Source organism: Vicugna pacos, chromosome 7, assembly GCF_048564905.1.
Source record: "Vicugna pacos chromosome 7, VicPac4, whole genome shotgun sequence".
In the NCBI taxonomy this organism is placed as follows: Eukaryota; Metazoa; Chordata; class Mammalia; order Artiodactyla; family Camelidae; genus Vicugna; species Vicugna pacos.
Genome location: NC_132993.1, coordinates 76,854,734 through 76,874,251, shown reverse-complemented (window position 1 = coordinate 76,874,251; position 19,518 = coordinate 76,854,734). Strand labels below are relative to the sequence as shown.

Genomic DNA, 19,518 nt, shown 5'->3' with positions numbered 1-19,518 from the left:
TCCATGTGAAATGTCTCCTGGTAGATTTCCTTTTGAAAAATCACAGAATCATGGAAAAGCAGAATCACCAGACCCAAGTTCATCAGGGTCTGGCTTTGAAGGAGATCATTACACAAACTATCCCATCCAGAGAACTCAGTTACTGTCGGTATGCCTAACACCTGTTACCCTGTGAGAGTGGCTGCCAATAAGAAACAAGCCTTTTATTTGTAATAAATTGAGCATATTTTTATGTTTATTTGGACTGGATTAAATGGAGGAAAAAGGCCCAAGAGCTACAGGGGCGTCTAGCACAGAGGGCACTAGGATGCCTCAAACAGGACTTCTGGATCTTACAAGAGGGGAGAGATGAAACCAGGGAGATAAGGAGGGATCACTTATCTAGAACCCCATCCACTCCATCTTCAGGACCCCTCTTTGTGAGCAAAACTCCCAATGGGAGTCAGGTGATGCTTACCTCAAAGTTGGTGCCCGACAGCCAGTTCACCCTGAAGGCTTCAGTGAGAGGACTTGAGTTGATTATCAGGGGAAACCCTGGGATCACAGGTGACAGTGATGCTGATAAATTCACAGAAAACTTGTGCACTGAAGTCTTGGGTGGAGAATTCTCTGCCACGTTGCTGGTAGCAGGTAAGTGGATTAGTTGGAGTGCCTGTCCTCCTGTGGATTTAAAAAGGATGCAAAATGACATGAGCACAAAGCCTTGTGCTGGAAACAAGGATTTAATAGCTTGGTCTGTGGCTTCAAATCATAGCTCACGGCAACGATGGAACCCAGTCACTCCCCAAGAATGAAGATTCCTGCCAAGTGCTGGAAACGGGAATGCAAGATCTTCTCAGAGCCAAGAAAACCACCATCACCAAATGACCATGAAATCTGCTTCAGTCATTCTGGAAATAAAGCTGCTGTTTTTCTCATGTCTCTCTGCTTCCTTTCTGGTTTCTCCTAGAAACCAGGGAGTGAGAAACACGATGCCTTAGAAGGTATGCGTCCACTTGAAGGACCCAGTCTGGCCATGGCATCCTCTGTCTTACAAGGGCCAGGGAGTCAACAAGAATTTATTTCCCTTCTCTGTGTCAGTGTTTGACTCAGAGGTCATCAGACATGGAGGGTGCGTGCCTGTAGAGCTCCAAAATCATGGGAGCTCTCCTCACATCCCTAAGTAATCTCAGGGACAGTGATTTGTTATCACTGGATGCTGTGGGCGTCCTGGAGGGGGTGGATCAGGGCATGGTAGTGGATCGAGTAACTCCCGTTTCACAGAGAAGGAAGTGAGAGACTCAGGGCAGGCCCATGAATTGCCTTGGGCTGCAAGACAGACAGGGAATTTTACAGTTTAAGAGCAAACGTATTTCTTACAGGAAAGCCTTGGGACAGTCTCAGGTCCCCTTGACACTCTGCAAGCCTTTGCCAGCACAGAGGAGAGCAGTGGGCCATGTTCTTCATGCTTCCATAATAACAGCTCCTATAGGAGCCAAATAGGGTCCCCCCACACCCCCAAAACTCAGGTCCACCCAGAACCTCAGAATGTCTCTTATCTGGACATAGAGTCTTTGCAGATGTAATTGGTTAAGAGGAGGTTGTGCTGGATTAGGGTGGACCCTAAATCCAATGACTGGTGTCCTTATAAGAACAGGGCAGGACACAGACACACACAGAAGGAAGAAAGCCCATGTTACAACAGAGGCAGAAAGCGAAGTGATGTAGCTACACGCCAAGGCAGGGCAGACAATCCCCAGAAGCCAGGAAGTAAGCATGGAGCAGATTCTCCTTCAGAGCCTCTAGAAGGAACTAACCCTGTCAACACCCTGATTTCAGGCTTCGGGTCTACTGAACTGTGGAAGAAGACATTTCTGTTGTTTCTAGCCATTCAGTGTGTGGTTGTTACAACAGCCCGAGGAAGCTAACACAATCACCACTTATCCAAGCTTCCAAATAAGTGCATCATGTAAAACACTTCCTCTCACTTACTCCTCAGAACTCCTCTTGGATAAATATTAATGTCACCATTTTACAGATGAGGAAGCTGAGCTGAAGGACACATGGTGAATCCTAAGTAACAAAGCCAGAATTGTTATTGGGGTCCTGCTTCTCAGCCAGCTTGCAACCTTGGCCACTGTTAGCCCTTGGGGACAAACCACCTGGAAGGGGAAGAGGTAAGGGTGACAGTGGGAGGATCTGTCCTACTGAAAGCTGTAAAATTTCTAGAAACAAACAAGCTATGGGAAAATGTTGGCTTTTGTAAGGGAATGTTTTTATTTCAAACTTAGGGGAGGGGATGCCGAGGTGTAGATGGAAATGCAGGGAAAATTGAAATATAAGCACACTCATTGATGCAAGCTTTCCCAAATCTAAAATCATCTGATTTCGTTTGGAGACTAAAATGCATTATGCATAAGTTATTTCTGCTGGCAGAATTATCCAGTTTTATGGACAAGGACTGTACAAGGACTCAGAAATATCAAAACAGCTGAGGTTTAGGGTGATGTGAATATAAATGGATTTGTTTTAATCTATTAAAATTGACTTTACTATTATAGCATTCTGGTGACAAAAACCAGGAGCAAAATAGTATGCCTGGAGTATTTAGAGGCAAAAAAGTTCTCCTAAATAGCTTTTCAAAATGGACAAAATAATCAGGTGCTATGGTGAGATGGGTTTTGTGGGTATGATTCCCTCACGCCCTCTTTTACCACAACTGGAGTCTCCAGGCCCCTGAGCTGTTCATGAGAGTGTTCGCTCCCTGCTCAGCAGGGCAAGACAGTCTTGAACAAAATGAATGGTTGACAATTTGTCTCCCAGGACCCCCGGCCTGCTCTTGTCCTCTCCCACTCACCCCAATAACTTGTGTCCGTCCAGCCAAGAGGAAGGAGACCTCTGCTCATATTTAAGCAAAGACATAACTCACAAGGTTTTTCTTAAGAACAGCCTGGGGTCAGGTAGTGCCCAGACCAAAGGGACAGATTGAAACTAGTAACCACCCGCCTTCACTGCGCACCTACTCACCAGGCCCTGCGCTCACTGAGCCTGATCCCATCAGCTCCAACCACCAACCTCTCATGTAGGTATTGCCACTGCCAATTCACACACCTGAGACTATACCCCTGGGCGGCCCTGGCTCATGGCATCTGGGTCTGAAGATAACAGACTGCACGTCCCTACTACAAATAGTCTGTCGCTCCATGCTTGTCAGGTGACCGTGCTCGTGGGATGCATCATGGTTATTCTTTGACCTGGTGACAGCATAGCAAGATGGGCTGGTAGGAGATTGGACTCTCAGCCCAGATGATAGATTTGGGTGATGTGGTCTGTTAGAGGCTGTTTTGGGAACAACATAAGGAACTGTGCTGGAGTACTAGCTTGACATGGGCTCGGGTACAAGAGGCTTGCTAAGCCCTCCTCAGGGCTTTCCATAGCCCTGCCCTGAATAGGCAGATCACCAAGGCCACCAACCTTCCTGTGTCTCCTGGAGAGCCATGCTCCCCAAATATCCCCAACTTATAGCTCCTAGTTTGCTGGGAGTGTATCCATGGATCTTGTTGCGTTAATTATAACTTTAATAAGCCCTCAGTTTGAGAGGCTAGTTTTATGGAAGAACCAGCCTTCCAAGCCAAGGCATCTGACTCCCAGGATAGGGCTCCTTTGCACAACTCGGTGCTGCCTCCTTACACTGAGAGGGCTTGTCGTAGTCTTCCTTGAATGGTCGTGTTTCAAATGGCAGTGAGGGAGATATTTGGGAGGGAGAAATGCATATATCCAGTGGCCCTCAAGCACTTTGCGTTGGGACCTGCCCCTTCCATGTATGGATAAAGCCAGACTATGTCCTTGAATATGCCCTTTCTGCTGACATTTGTGCTAGAGATGCTCTGCTCTTCACCTGGTGGCCTCTATTCCTAGGAAAAAGTCGTGTGTGCCAGGGTTTCAGGGTCCTAAAAGCTTTGAGGTAGAGGTTCCAGGAACACTGATGATAAAGGTGGCTAATCTGGGATCTCCTGACTCTTAGTCCAACACCCTGTTCCTTCCACTATCTTGCTATGAAAAGTAGTAGTCAAGTATTAATAGCAATAGTAATAATAATAACAATTAGTGGCTAGAGTCCACACCCTAAAAATAGAGCAATTAATAAGATACAAAATTCACCAAATACTCAATTCACTCATTCCACAGATAAGTTTAAGGGATGTGTCCACAGCTACCCAGCTAATCAGTGGCTACTCGGAGAGAAGGTTAGGAGCCAGGGCCAGCTCTCCCTAAGACACATGCCTTCTGAGGCCGGTGTTCCCAATTTTCTCTGGTGGTCTGAGCGCTGGAGAGCAAGAAAGAGGCTTTAATGGAATTTGACTTACACATGCATCTTAATTAAGAAGCAAATGAGAATTGCTTGAAGGATAAATTTTGAAAAAGAAAAAGCACAGAAAAGGATTGATTCTCAGTCACTGAGCCCACCAAAACATCCAGCTCGGGATGGAGATCTGGATGAACGATGGACCGCTTGTTTCCAAATGAGCAAAATCCCTGCCTTGCCAGAAATGGACCAGCGAGGCCCCTCCCTGGAGCCTGTGTTGGAATAATGAAGGCTTCCACAGCCTCTGTTCCAGGGGAGGAAGCTGGCCGCCCTGGGTCTCTGACATCAAAGGTGATGGTGTATGTCAGGAAGTGTGGGGCAATGCCACCTTCCCTCTCCGGGGATGCAGCTGCTGTAACTTCTAGCTCTGCTTTCAGTACACAGAGCAGCACTGTAAATAGGTGTTCATCCTCTCTGTTAACAAATCAAAATGGTAGTGAAAGAAATCAGACAAGTATTGTGAAAGGAGCAAGGGATTTGGAACAAGAGCCACTTTGAGCTTTGCTCCTACTTGACTGTGTGACCTTAGGCTGGTCCCTTAACTTCTCTGAGCCCTCTGTCAACTCTACCTCTCAGGACTGTGGTGCTACACTAACAGGTCAACATTTCTAATTGTTCCATTGTTAAGGAAGACTCACAGGACCCAGATAAAAACGCTTACAAATCTACAGTTTATTACAGAAAAAGGAGACGGCACAGCAAAAGTATGAAAGGAGGGATGTGCATCCTAAGGGAATGTGAGACGGGCAAGGCCGGGTACCAGCTCCTGTGGTCCTCTTGTCTCTAAGGGCCATAACAGAATGCACTTGCTCAGATCAGGAACCACCAGCATAGTCACTAATACCCTGGAAACAGTGAGCCCAAATTAGAGTCTGCTGGAAATGTTTCCATTTGCTGGTTGTGTAGGAACCATCTTGTTACATAAGCAGCCTCAACAGCAGAGACCAACCAGGTGCAAACCATAAATCTCACCATTATCAATAAACAATGCTTCCAGGCAGCTACAAACCAGCCCCAAACTCCCAGGACCCAGGGTTACAAAGCAGCACTATTAATCAGTGTGCTTCACGCCTTGACTGGGAGTCAGTTCTGTGCTGGAACTTTAGGAAAGCCACTCAGGCTAATTCCAGGCCTGCTGGAATTCACTCTCACGGGTACTGTATAAGAAAACTAATATGCTCAATACTCTATAAAACATTGTAGAATGTTGTTGTTTCAGTGTGTGCAATGTCTTACTGTCTTTAATTTCCACAATGTATACCTTCCGGGATGGGATGCTCACCCACCCACTTTGGGGAGCTGGTCCATGTCAGGCAAGGCTAATGGAAGGGAGCCCTTAGTAGGACACAGAAGGAAAGATGGTGATCTTCTGATGATTCTGCACATTTCATGAAGTCCTTATTAGCAGGAGAGAGATGTGTTCATCTTAGAGCAGCACTCAGGTGCTGACCTGAGAAGGACTGGCTTCTTGCAAACCTTTTCCAACCCCATGGAGATGGAAAAGCAGGTGGATGCCAGTGACTGAGTGCTAAGCTGCAGGGGAAAGGGAAACAACCAGGTTGCCATGGAAAAGGAAGAGGGAGGGCTGTGAGGCGGGTGGACTTTTGCTTTTCTGAGGTTGACTCTGAACAGGATAGAAAAAGTAGAAACTTTTTGCAATATTGTTTGGATCCCATGTGTGGGATTAACACCCACAGAAAGACTTTCTGGAAATGGCCTACATCTTCCTGCCTTTTCAAATGATGAGAGCATTAAGAAGGGGCTGCACCTGGTTCCTCAAGGAGCAGGAGACACTGAGCCTTGGGCCTCTTTTTTTTCCCCTTCAGTGGGATCCATTTTTTCTTTTTTTTTTTTTAATTGAAGTATAGTTGATTTACAATATTGTGTTAGTTTCTGGTGTACAGCATAGTGATTCAATTATACATATACATACATATTCTTTTTCATATTATTTTTCATTACAGGTTATTACAAGATATTGAATATAGTTCCCTGTGCTGTACAGTAGGTCCTTGTTGTTTACCTATTTTATATATAGTAGTTTGCATCTGCCAATCCCAAACTCCTAATTTATCTCTCCCCCCAACTTTCCCCTTTAGTCTCTTTTAGAAAGTGAAAGTTTCTATGTCTGTGACAGTCTCTTTCTGTTTTATAAATAAGTCCATTTGTGTCATTTTTTTTTAGATTCCACATATAAGAGATCTAATATGATATTTGTCTTTCTCTGCCTGACTTACTTCACTCAATATGATAATTTCTAGGTCCAGCCATGTTGCTGCAAATGGCATGATTTCATTCTTTTTTATGGCTGAGTTATGGTCCACTGTATGTATATATTACATTTTCTTTATCCAGACATCTGTTGATGGACATTTAGATTGCTTCCATGTCTTGGCTATTTTAAATAGTGCTGCTGTGAACATTGGAGTGCATGTATCTTTTCAAATTAGAGTTTTCTGTGGATATATGCCCAGGAGTGGGATTGCTGGATCATATGGTAAGTCTATTTTTAGTTTTTAAAGGAATCTCCATGCTGTTTTCCATAGTGGCTGCACCAATTTGCATTCCTACCAACAGTGTAGAAGGGTTCCCTTTTCTCCACACCCTCTCTAGCAATTATCATTTTTGGACTTTTTAATGATGGCCATTCTGACTGGTGTGAGGTGCTGCCTCATTGTAGTTTCAATTTGCTGGGTCTCTTTTTGGTTTGCCGACACTGCTTAGCAGAGAGCCAGGCCTGGATGACAGGATTGGGGATCTTCCTAGAGAGACCCAAGATGGCCTCGTACCTGGTGCTCAGTGGACGAAACTCAGGTCAGTGGGCCTGGTCCCTTTTTCATGTTCACGCAGATCTTCCAACTACTAAGGATCCCTTCTTTCATTAAACACCCTGGCATTTTTCATTTCCACGAGACTCATACAAAAGTTAGTTCCCTTGAGACTTTCTCAAAATGGAGACAACTTCAGTGTGCAGTGGATTTCAGTATAATGAGGGGCCTTTGCTAAGTCCTCTGTCTCCCACAAATGACACGTGGGCCTTTGGTACTGATGAAATTGGAGATTGTTTTGTCTCAACTCCTTTCCCCGCTACAGTTGGGAGTTTTGTGAAGTTAATGTTTTTTGAGGGCCTTCCTCTGTAAGTCATTGTTGGCATGGGACAGTTTAGCATCCCAAAGAGAAAATGTTTTATTTCCCTCATCTTAGTAGGAGGTAGAAAAGACAGAAGCTAATTTAAATGCCAATGTTAAGCTGACAGAGGATCTAAATTTCTGCATTTAGGGGATGTTAGTAAATGTGTGAAGAAAAGAGGCCCCCAAAGGGATTATGATCAACAAAACCAAAGTTTATTGGAAACTCTGTATGCGTTGTCAGTCAGGGACCAACTCTGTATGCGTTGGCACTCAGGGACCACAGAGCAATAAGAAATATGAAGCCTGTTACTGCAGGACAGACACATAGCAGATGAATTATGGTGCAATAACTCATGCTATTCTTCACTGAGCACTTACTCTGTGATAGGCACTGGACTAAGCCCTTGACATGTATTCCATGTGCAGGCAGGAGGAGCTCCAGGATGCAGCAGGCAGAGTGCCCACCAAGAGATACAGCAATCTGGGAAGGCTTCGTGTGGGAGGTGGGGCTTGACTAGGCCTTAAAGGATGCATAGGAGTCAGACCAGATGAGAGGAAGAAGGATGCTGGAGAATGTTACTTTGAGATTATTTTGGTGATGCTTGTTTCCAAACCCCCTGAAGGCAGGTACTGGTGTGGCAGTAAAAGTGTGGTCCGTAGTGCATGGTCTTTTGGAGGGGGAGGGGTTGGAATGTGTTTTTTATTAAAAAAAAAAATCTCAAGTATTTCTTGAAAACTTTTGTGATCTGTCCCTTTCACATGTCTGTTGAGAAGGTTCCAAATGGTAGTGTTTCAGTGTGAGATGTTGGGTTCTTTCTAACCTCACTCTTCCCCCAGTGATAATAAATGTCACCTCTTAACTCAAATGATTATGGTCCTAAAAGCCTGTATTTCTGGGAAAACCTCAAATGTTTACTTCAAGTGAGAGTCTGAGCTCCTCAAGGTCCAACTTCATACTCACAGTCCTCCTGCCCTCTGCCAAGTCTAAAATCCCAAGATTTTTGTTTTACTGTTTTTTTTTAATCTTATTGAATTATAGTCAGTTTACAATGTTGTGTCAATTTCTGGTGTACAGCACAATTTTTCAGTCATACATGAATTTACATATATTCATTTTCATATTCTTTTTCACCATGAGCTACTATATAAGATCTTATATATATTTCCCTGTGCTATACAGTATAAACTTGTCTATCTATTCTATATATACCTGTCAGTATTAAAAACTCAAGATTAAAGAGAGTTTAATATGATTAGGAAACCCATTATTTATTTATCTAATTAGCAGATCACAGAGGAAAATCAAATAGTCATTTTCATAGATCTTGAAAAAGCATTTGATTTAAAAATCCATTTTGATTTAAAAACACATACCTGAATAAGAATAAAAGCTATCTCCTTAACATATAAAAATTTCTATCTCATACCAAAAGCTAACCTGCTTCATGGAGAACAAGACAAGAATGTACAGTCTTATCATTATTTAACAACTGTCTGAAAGTACAGGCCTGGTAATTAGATAAGAGAAAGAAGTAAGAGATTTTTTTAAAGCAAGGAAAAGTACAAAAGTTTATTATTTTCAAACCTAGAAAATGCATGAAGATTGACTGAAACATCATTACAAATAATAAGATAATTCATGAATAGACTTCCATACATTATATAACAATTAGTTAAAAGCTACAAAAGAACTAACTACTACATATAAAATAGATAAACAGCAAGGTCCTACTGTATAGCATAGGGAACTATATTCAATACCTTGCAATAGCCTATCATAAAAAAGACCATGAAAAGATATATATATGTATAACTGAATCACTATGTTGTACATCAGAAATTAACACAACAATGTAAACTGACTATCCTTCAATTTAAAAAAAAGATACAAGGGAAGAGAAGATTTCATTTACAAATGCAAAAAAAAAAGTGAAAGAAAGAACTAGAGATAAACATAATCAGAATGTGCAAGATCTATATGAAGGAAATCTGAAAATACTCCTGAGAAAACAAATGAAGGCCTGAACAAGTATCTAGAACCCTGTTCTTGGATAGGAAGACTCAACATGATACATAATAATCACTGACATTTACTAAGCACTTACTACGTACCAGACACTCCTCTAAGCATTTTACTACATAACTCATCAAAGATGTAAATTATCCCTGAATTAATCTGCAAATTTAACATGATTGAATTCTATACATTATGCATATACTACCTATTCAAAAATTAGATTTAATTTAAAAAGCTCAATTTCAATAATCCAAGCTGACAACACTGAAAAATCATCCAGGATTCTTGAAGCTCTTGAATAAGGAAGCAGGAGTGCAGAAGCACGAGGCCGAATCTCTGGCTTCTATCAGAAGGCATTTTCTTTGCTCAAGATGAAGACACTAGCCCCTCGGTGCCTCAGTTTTCCCATAGGGTGATTTGCCAATCTCAGTTTGCCCCCAGAAGCCTCCAGAGTTGGGCCAGAATCTTCACAAAGACTGACTGATGTACATACAAAGCCCTGCTATGGAAATTATTTTCCCAACCTTAGGTCTTGGAAGGACCTCCAGTACAGGCCAGTTAACACAGAAGGGGAAGTGAAGTCTGTGCAAAGTCTGATCAGATTGTGGCCACTTTACGTACCCTCTTCTCCAGACACCCCACCCCAGCCTCCCAGGGCTCCCTGTTGCTGATAAGCCCACACTTGAATAAGGCCTCCCAGAGGCAATTTCCTCTTTTGGGACTTTATTACACAATGATATCAACCAAACTGAGTAGGCCAACCAAAGGGGTAAAGCGGAGTTCCCACCTGACAGGGCGCCCAGGAGAACCAGGGAGAGGACCGCCGCCTGCATCTTTGATATTTCACCTCTGTGTGGCTTCCAGCACGTCATCCAGGGGCTGAATCCCTACTTTCACCGCACGTCTATTCGAGGTGCCACTCATCTTCCCCTCCTTGTTTTGTTGCCATGTGAAAAATCAAACAGAGGCTTTGCTGTAACTAAGGGAGATTCCAAACACCCCAGGACTGTTTGTTCTTTGATTACCTGCTTCTGTGACAGTGTAGTACCCAGAGGCCAGGCACCCAGTCCTGATCCACTCGGTTCATCTTAAAAGTCCACACCCACCAGGTGTCTCCACAGAGAGCCCCAGAAGAGAAGTCAAAAGAGCACAGAAAGAATGGAGACACTGAGATGATGGTAAAAGCTGGACATAAGCCTAGTCACCCAGGGTGGGCTCGGTTGCCCTGTCACCAGGCACTCAGTCACTTGGAAGCAGGAGTGGAGAAAGGAGGATTTTTTCTGCTGTCCTGAAGTGATGAATAGGACTTGGAGTTGGAGACTAAAGCAGTCATTCTAAAGAGAGGAGCCAGGAGCTGGGAACCAGACCCCTCCTCAAGGCTGACCTGTGGCCATGGTCACTGCCCTTTGATTCCATCCACCACCCCTCCAGCCCTTGAAGAAGCCTGTGGAGGAAGATTGTTGGAGGAGGCTTCTGCTGACGCGGGAGCCATGTGGCCCATCCCCTGGGGCCAGGCATCACCCTGCGTAGTGCTTTCATGTCCCATGCAGCCCTGGGCCAGGTTACAAGGTCTGGTGGGTGAAACACACCTGGAGTCCAGCCTCCACTCAGACGGGGAGTGATGGCGGTGCAGAGGAAGGACAGCGGTGGGGCAGGATGTCCCCTCAACGTGGTGCAGCGGGAAGAGTAGTGGACACAGAGGGAGAAAGTGGGACTCGGACACTGTCTCCTGCTCCTTTCACTCTGGGAGAGCGGCGTCCAGCAGCCCAAGGCTGGTGGCAGGAGAGGGTGGGTGGGCATTGAGCTGGATCCTTCGCACCAGGGATGTAAGCCACAGGAAACCCATGGGTGCTCTGAAGACCACCTATGCCCCGCCAGTGAACCAGCACTTGGATACACAGAGGTCACCCCTGGCCACTTAGTCTGTGTGACACCAGAGAGCTGCCTCCACCAATGGAGGGAGACGGCAGTGAGGGCCAGCTAGGGCGCATCACTGACCCCTTTCCTCCCCCTCCTCCCCACCTTCCTCCCCAGAGCCAGGGAGCCGGAACACAGTCCCACACACAGGCTCCAACTCTGGAGCAGGGGAGAGGCAGGAAAATGAGATTCAAGTCAAGTTTGAAATGGAAGTTGTGAAAACTATCAAGGACAATGAGTAACTGACAGTCACCTGGACGCAAACTGTTAAGGGACAAGAAAGGGAGATGGAACAGAGGCAGATTAAAAACAATGACCAGAAGCGACATAAAACCATTTCTGTGTATCTGCCCCTGAATTGGGACTGCTAAATACACTGGTTAAAGCCCCTTCCCGGCACAAGGAAACTAAGGCTCAGAGAGGGCGACTTGCCCATCACATCCAAACCTTCACCAAACCCTCCTCTAGCCTCTACACTGCCCCCTGCAGCCTCTCTCTCTGCAGGCCAGCTGCCACCACTCGGGCTTAGGTCCTGGCCTCTGACCTGGACTGTCTCATAGCACTCCCCGCGACCTACAGGAAGCCGTCAGGTTAATTTCCCAAAAGTACAATTCTGATCACTCACTATTGCCTCGGGAAAAGTTGATGCCTCCTGTATGAAACAGGAAGTAAAGATTCAGAATGTGAGTCTGTAGGTTTCTGTATGAAATAGGTAAATGGCAGAAAACATGAGTTTTGCTATGTGACTTTAGGCAAATTACCTATTCTTTCAGAATCTCAGTTCTGCTTCTGTCAATCAGGGAGAAGATACCTGTGATGCAGTATTATTGCAAGCAGTACATGAGATAACGAAGTGAAAGAAACTGGTCCCTAATCTGTACTCTAGTATTTTTTTTTCCCGAATAAGACATCTATACTACTGTGGCAAAGGCTGAGACACAGTAGGTAGTCAAAAAACATGGGCTAAAAAAAAAAGATGAATAAATAGTTGCCAAGTTACCAATTCTCACCTCTCAGTTTTTCCTGTCATATTAGTTGCTGTAAATAATCCATTTCATTATGCATAATTAAAGCTGAAGTGATGGCTCAGATTAAGTTAAGGAAGATGTCAGAATAATTAAGCCTTTGAATTAAAGAAACTCACATCTGTTTAAATTTCAGCCTGACTGCACAGTGTTCTTCCTGTTGCCCTGTTTTCACCAGGATAGGGCAAGTCTTCCCCTTCCTGCCCCTCCCTGGTCCAGAGATCATAAGGGTCAGATTTTGGAGTTTGTTGTGAGTTTTTTCTCCTGTGATTACAGTGTCTGTTTCCAGCCCTGAGGCTGTTTCTGCCACTATGATGTTCTATTGTCCATTTGTCGGCTCCCATCTCCTGAAAGCACGAGGTCCCAGCACCAAGGACCCAGCTGAAGGGGACCCTGAGGTGCCTTGCTCTTGTTCCTGACCTCCAAGGTGCTGAGTCCTCCTGATCCCTCCCACCTGAGTCTCAGCCAGGTGAGATAAATCGGGTAGCTTGAGGGCAGGACTGGAACCTTTGGGGCAGGGACCTCTCCGGCTTTGCATGAAAGACCCAAGGAGTTTCTCCCACATCATGTCTGGCCCAGCGATGGTTCACGCCCTCAAAGTACTTAAACGGACTTCGCTGGGCTCCAGCTGCTGCAAGTATCTGATTTGCTAGCAAAGGAGTCATGTTCCAAAGATTCGCTGACTTAGAACTTGGAACACACTTTCCTGTGGATGAATGGATTGCTCGCAGCAAACCCTTAACATTATCTACAATGTGCTTGAAACACTATAGACTTAAGATGAGAAGCGGAAGCACTGCTGTGAATGTTCGAAAGCCCAGCACCTTCTAGCATCCCTGCATCACAGGCCCTCCTTAGGAAGAGGGCACTCAGGGCCCAGCCCACACTCCCAGTGATGGTGGCCACGCTGATGACACGAAGCTTCCTGCAGAGATGGGAACCAGCCCTCTACAGTATCTTCCCTGAGGACCGCTGCACCAGGACGTGCTCCACTCCCACAGTTCGCTCACACATCTGTCTCCAGCCAGTCTCACGGAGCTTTTCCAGGCCACAGACGCTCTGATACTTTGTTGCATCCCTCCTGCTTCACATGCAACAGAGTCAGGTGCAGAGCCAGTGTTCAAACTCTAGTGGACTTACTAAATTAACCTTCTCCTCCCTTGCCCTATACCATTCTCTCCGCCACCTCAAACACCCATCTGGTAGAGCCCTTCAGCTCTTGCGGGGAAGGATACATGCATTTAATTTTTTTGATAGGTGTTGCCAAAATATTCCTTAGAAGTTGCTCCAGTTTATACTCCTACTAAGAGAATGTGGAGCATGAGAATGTAGGAGAGTCCTCAGACCCTTAAGAACACAGTGTTCTTAGACATTTTGCTTTTTGCCAATCTGTTAGGTAAAAATCAGTATCTATTTTTTTAGGGGGTAATTAGGTTTATTTATCTGTTTATTTTTTGAGGAGGTACTGGGGATTGAACCCAGGACCTTGTAGAGAGCATGCACTCTACCACTTGAGCTACACCACCCCCCTAGTATCTCTTTTGTGTTTGCATATCCCTTCTGATGAGTGAAATTGAGCATCTTTTCCCAATATTTAGGAATCAATACTTCCTTTTCTGTGAATTTTCTGTTCATTTCTACCATTTTTCTACTGGATTGTTTGGAACATTTCTTACTGGTTTGTAGGAAGTCTTGATATGTTAAGGAAATTAATGCTTTTTCTGTAATATGCATTGCTGATATTTTCCTAGTGTACCATTTGATTTTTGACTTTGTTTGAGGGATTTCTGCCATCTAAAATTTTTAAAATTTTTGTGTACTCAAATGTATCATCTTGTGTTCTGTGGCTTCTAGGTTTTGTGTGCTACTTAGGCAGGCCTTCTCTCTGAGATAATTTTTTGAATTTCATATTTTCTTCTAGTACTTTGCTATGATCTGGATGTTTGTGTCTCCATAAAACTCATATGTTGGAATCCTAAAGCCCAGTATAATGGTATTAGGAGACGGTGCCTTTGGGAGGTGGTGAGGTCATGGGGTGGGGCTTTCCTGGATAGGGTAGTGCTCTTACAAAAGAGACCCCCTCAGAGGCCCCAGAGAGCTCGCTCCCCCTTCCCCCGTGTGAAGATACAGCAGGAAGAGAGCCCCGACCTGACCACGCTCGCATCCTAATCTCAGACTTTCAGTGTCCAGAAATGTGAGAAACAGATTTCTGCTGATTATAAGCCACCCAGTTTGTGGCGTTTTGTTATAGCAGCCTGGATGGACTAAAACATACTTTTGTGATTTTTTTTGTCTAGTGGAGGCCTCTAGTTTCTTTGGAGTGGTTCCTTCAGGCGTGAGGCAGGATTCAGTGGGAACTTCTCTTTCTAGCAGCTGTCTCTGAGTTTTCTTTAACCAGCTTAGCCAGAACCCTCCTGATCTGCTCCAGGACTTGACAACAATGGAATACTTCTTTTTCTTCATCTCCAAAGGGTGGTTAAGGTTAGGCTAGAACTATGAAACTGAGGAAATGTTCCTCTACCATGTTTCCCACTGGACCAGGAAGAAAAGATGGGGGAAGTTCCTCCAGCCCCGAATGGGCCATTCAAGAAATTTGGGACTTGCCCTGGCATGAGAGAATCAGGCCATGACCAGCTTTCCCTGGCCTTGGTTCCCTTATTTGCATGGACACAGTTGACTGGATGTTCTGTGCCTGTCCACAGTGTACACAGTAATCCCAGCCTACACAAAGCATGGGGCTGAATAGATGGAGAACTGACTCGTCAGTGTTCCTAACTCCCTTGTGGGCACCAAAAATGGGTCTGATTCTTCAGGATCAAGGACACAGTGTTCTCCAACCTCTCAGCCTTTGCCTAAACAGGAAGCTACGTCCTTCTGCCCTTACCTGCCTGCAGTTGAGAAGGCGAGAGAGACTGAGGAGCTGATATACATTCCCAGCCCACTAGTTAGCAGTTCTGGCTTTGAACCTCTTCACAACAGCAGGAATGGCTGAAAATAACAAGTGTTGGCAATGATGTGGAGCGACTTGAACTCTCATATATGCTGGTGGGACTATAACGTGGTATAGCCACTCTGGAAAACAGTATAGCAGTTTCTTAAAAATTAACCTACCACCCAAATGTTCATCAACTGATGAATGGATCAACAAATGTGATATACACATATGATGGAATATTATGCAGACATAAAAACACCAAGAGTAAACTATGGACTTTGGTGATAATGTTGTATCAGTATAGGTTCATCAGTTTTAATAAATGTACCATCTGGTGGGGGTTATTGATGATGGGGGAGGCTGTGCATGTGGTAGGGGGTAGGAAAACTCTGTACCTTCTCAGTTTTGATGTGAACCTAAAATTGCTGTAAAAATGTCTCAAAAAGAAAAGAGTGAAACATCTGCCAATGTATATGAACTAATGAAAACATTACAGTAAATGAAAAAGTCACAGAAGTCCACAAATTATAAAATTCCATTCATATGAAAGTCCAGAATAGGGAAATCTTCAGAGATGGAAAGTAGAGTAGTGGGGGGAGGGTATAGCTCAGTGGTAGAGCACATGCCTAGCATGTGCAAGGTCCTGGGTTCAATCCCCAGTACCTCCATTAAAAATAAATAAACCTAATTCCCCCCCCCAAAAAAGTTTTTAAAAATAAATAAGTTATTTTTAAAAAGAAAGGAGATTAGTCGTTGCTTTGGGCTGCGGATGTGGGGGATGTGATGACAAAGGGATAATAGTTAAGAGGGCTTTTTTTCAGGTGATGAAAATGTTCTAAAATTGTGATGATGGTTGCACAACTCTGAATATACTAAAAACCGTTGAACTGTACACTTTAAAAAAATTTGGTGGGGTAGAGGTAATTAGACTTACTTATTTGTTTATTTTAATGGAGGTATTGGGGATTGAGCCCAGGACCTCATGCTAGGTGTGCACTCTACCACTGAACTATACCCTCCTCCCCAAATTATACACTCTAAATGGGTGAATTATGTGGTAGGTGAATTATATCTCAATCAAAAGGTTAAAAAATAAATCAAATATGGAGCTATTCTGCTTTTAAGTATTTACCCAAAGAAGTGAGAACACGTGTCCACATGAAGACTTGTCCACATAAAGGCTCATAGAGCTTTATTCATAACAACCCCAAACTAGAAACAACCCAAACGTTCATCAGTCGGTAAAGGATACAGACATTGTGGTATATCCATAAGACGGAAGACTGCTCAGCAAAAAAGAAAAAGGGAAACAGAACTACTGACACATTCAACAAGATGGATGAATCCCAAAATCATGCTCAGCAGAAGCCAGGCACAAAAGAGTATATACTGTTTGATTCCATTTCTATAAAATTCTAGAAAATGCAAACCAATCTATACTGTCAAAAGACAGATCAATTCTTGCCTAGGGATGAGGGTGAAGGAAGGGGTAAACTTCAGAGGACCTGGGGTCACAGAAATATTCTGTGTCCTGATTGTGGTGGTTTCATGGGCATATACAGTTGTCAGAACTCATCAGGTTGTACACTTTGAAGGTACACAGTCTATTTTACATGACTGTACCTAAACAAAAAAATGTTCCAAGTCCACTGTAAACTGTAGTGCCCAGGATGTCTATTTACTAGGGGGGAGTGGGAATACCTGTGTATCTTTGGGGAAGTCAACTGGGCCCTGTCAACGTAATCATCTTACATGTAAAATTAAGTGGTGGGACTAGATCATTTCAAGTGCTTTTCCAAAATTTCCTACCTTCCCTTTCTGTGAGCATTTACTGAATACCTACTATGTGTAAGGCCCTGTGCTAGTAGTGGGGGTGCGTGAATGAAAAAGCTCTTGAGGTGCTAACAGGCTGGCTCGGAGTCTCTGACACCAGCTCCCAATGCAACTCTGTCCTGCTGTTGAGGAGGGAAACCAAAAATGCTTTGATAAAAGTATTTTCCTGGTATGTCTTTCTCTGTCTTAAACTTTCAATATAAATTTTTGATTGATTCTTGATTGATAGGTTATACCCTGATTTTTAAAATTCAACCTAAAAGTCCCTTTCTTTTAACAAATAATTTCATTTATACTTATTGTGGTTAATGATGTATGTAGTCTTATTTCTACTCTTTGTTTTTTTACTATTAACCTAAGTTTTTCTTTTATTTTTTTCTCTTTTTCTAACACTGTTCTCTTTATTTTCCTTTTTCTTCCTTCAATCAACTTGGAAGATACACATTCCATTTCTATTGTTTTTGTGACATACTTTATTTTAATATAAAGCATAACTTTATATTTTTCCAAAAAAATGTTAAAATCATTATTATTTTTATCTCCCTCTTCCCAAAACAGACTTGGCTAGTTTTTAACTTCCCTCAGAAACCCCCCACTCCAATTTTCTATGTTTTCTGTATTACTTAACAGTTATATTCCTCCTTGTTTTAAACACAAAAAAGGGTTCGGATTTTTGACCATCAATAGTGTCAATATTTATATTTACCAAGATATTTTGCAGATTGTTTTGCATATCTTTGCTTCTTACATCTCAGTCCTTTTTTCTAGTTTCATTCTCCTTCTGATTTACATCCTTGAGTAGTTCTTTCAAGACCAGTTAGTACTTTGTAATAAATATCTTTGATTTCATCTGCACTTGGACCAAGCCCTTCTTGGCCCAGGGCCTTTGCACTTGGTATTTCTTCTCTCTGGACTATCCATCCCCTTCACTTTCCCCATGACTGGCTCCTTTTCAACACACAGATCTCCAATTAAACGTCCCTCTTCAAAGAGACCTTCCTTGACCACCCACTCCTGATCACTCTCCCTCCAAGACCCCTTGCTCCATCCATCCACAGGGCTTACTTTTCACTGTGTATTTCTTCGTGAGGTCATTTGTTTACAGTCCATCAGACTGCGAGCGCTGTGAAGCAGGGGCCACATCTGTTTTGCTCCTGACTGGTGTCCAGTGCAGGTCACAGTATCATTTACTTGTTAAACAAATGGATGAATCAACACAGGAATGTTGGACCTGAGCTTGCACCAGGGGCAAGACTCTGTAGCAACTCCATCCCAGATGAAGGCTATTACTGAGAATTCAGTCATAAATGGACCACTGATTGTAAGCACATGAATCAATTAAAGCCCTGTTTACATTTCTTTGTCAAACATAATCACTTAGTGTTTGAATTAAGGTCAGGCTCATTGTTTACAACCTTGACTGCACATCAAAAATTGATATGGATTCCACAAGCTTCAACCGCTTGATTCCCACGTAGGGGGCCCAGCCTTCCTCATCCAACTGTGAGGAGCCAGGAAGTACCAGCTCCTCTCATTTTTCCTCTGTAGAATCTGAAGAAGTTAAGCATCTTGTTCCGTCACAGGATAGGTGGAGGCAGAGAAGGGAAGCCGTGGGCTTTGATTTAACCTGGAACCCTGCTCCCTCACTTACCTGCTTTGTGACTGGGCAGGTCACACGATCCCCCTGACTCTGCTTCCTCATCTGTAATGTGGTGAGAAGCAAAGCGAGCATCTGTGTGAAGCACCTAGTCCTGGCACGTTGCAGCTGCTCAAAAACCGTATTCTTGCATCCCACACAGAGTTACTGAGCGGCACAACATTCCCGTGATTTTTAGCAGGGTCTCACCCACTCACGGGTTAGGACGCTTTCCACTGCACCACCATCTTCAGCACACAAATAAATGGAAGAAAGAAAGCAGTTTTTCCCTGAGGTTAAAAATGACTATCCTTTACAAAATTACTACAAACAAGGCCTTCATTGAAGAATTTTCCAGTTACTGTCACTATTCAGCCACTGTCAATCTTTTTTGGAAGTAGCCGGATATTCATTATAAATACATTATACAGGAGACTTGCTCCTCTCTGATAAGCTGTGACAATCAAGTTTATAGTAATGGGAACAGCAGTCATATCACAGCTGTCGATAAAACAAGAGCAAGTACTTTATACAGTGCTCTGGGACAGGCCAGACACCGCTCTACGTGCTGTCTGTGTATTACCCTTTTAGTCCCCACTTGAGTCAGTGGTACTAATATTATGCCCCATTTTACTCAGTGTGGAGGCCAAGGCACAGAGAAGTTCAGTAACTAGCCCAA

At 43.7% G+C, this 19,518-nt stretch overlaps 1 protein-coding gene across 1 annotated transcript in view; it reads right to left on the bottom strand.

The window, feature by feature from the left end:
* CDHR3 (cadherin related family member 3) overlaps positions 1-10,326 on the bottom strand; it is a 61,192-nt gene extending 50,866 nt beyond the window's left edge. The window contains exons 1-2 of the mRNA XM_006198509.4: positions 10,281-10,326; positions 458-660 (exon numbers count right to left, since the gene is read on the bottom strand). Coding sequence (XP_006198571.3) covers positions 458-660; positions 10,281-10,326 — 249 coding nt within the window. The remainder of the gene's footprint in view (positions 1-457; positions 661-10,280) is intronic.
* Between the last annotated feature and the right edge of the window lie 9,192 nt (positions 10,327-19,518).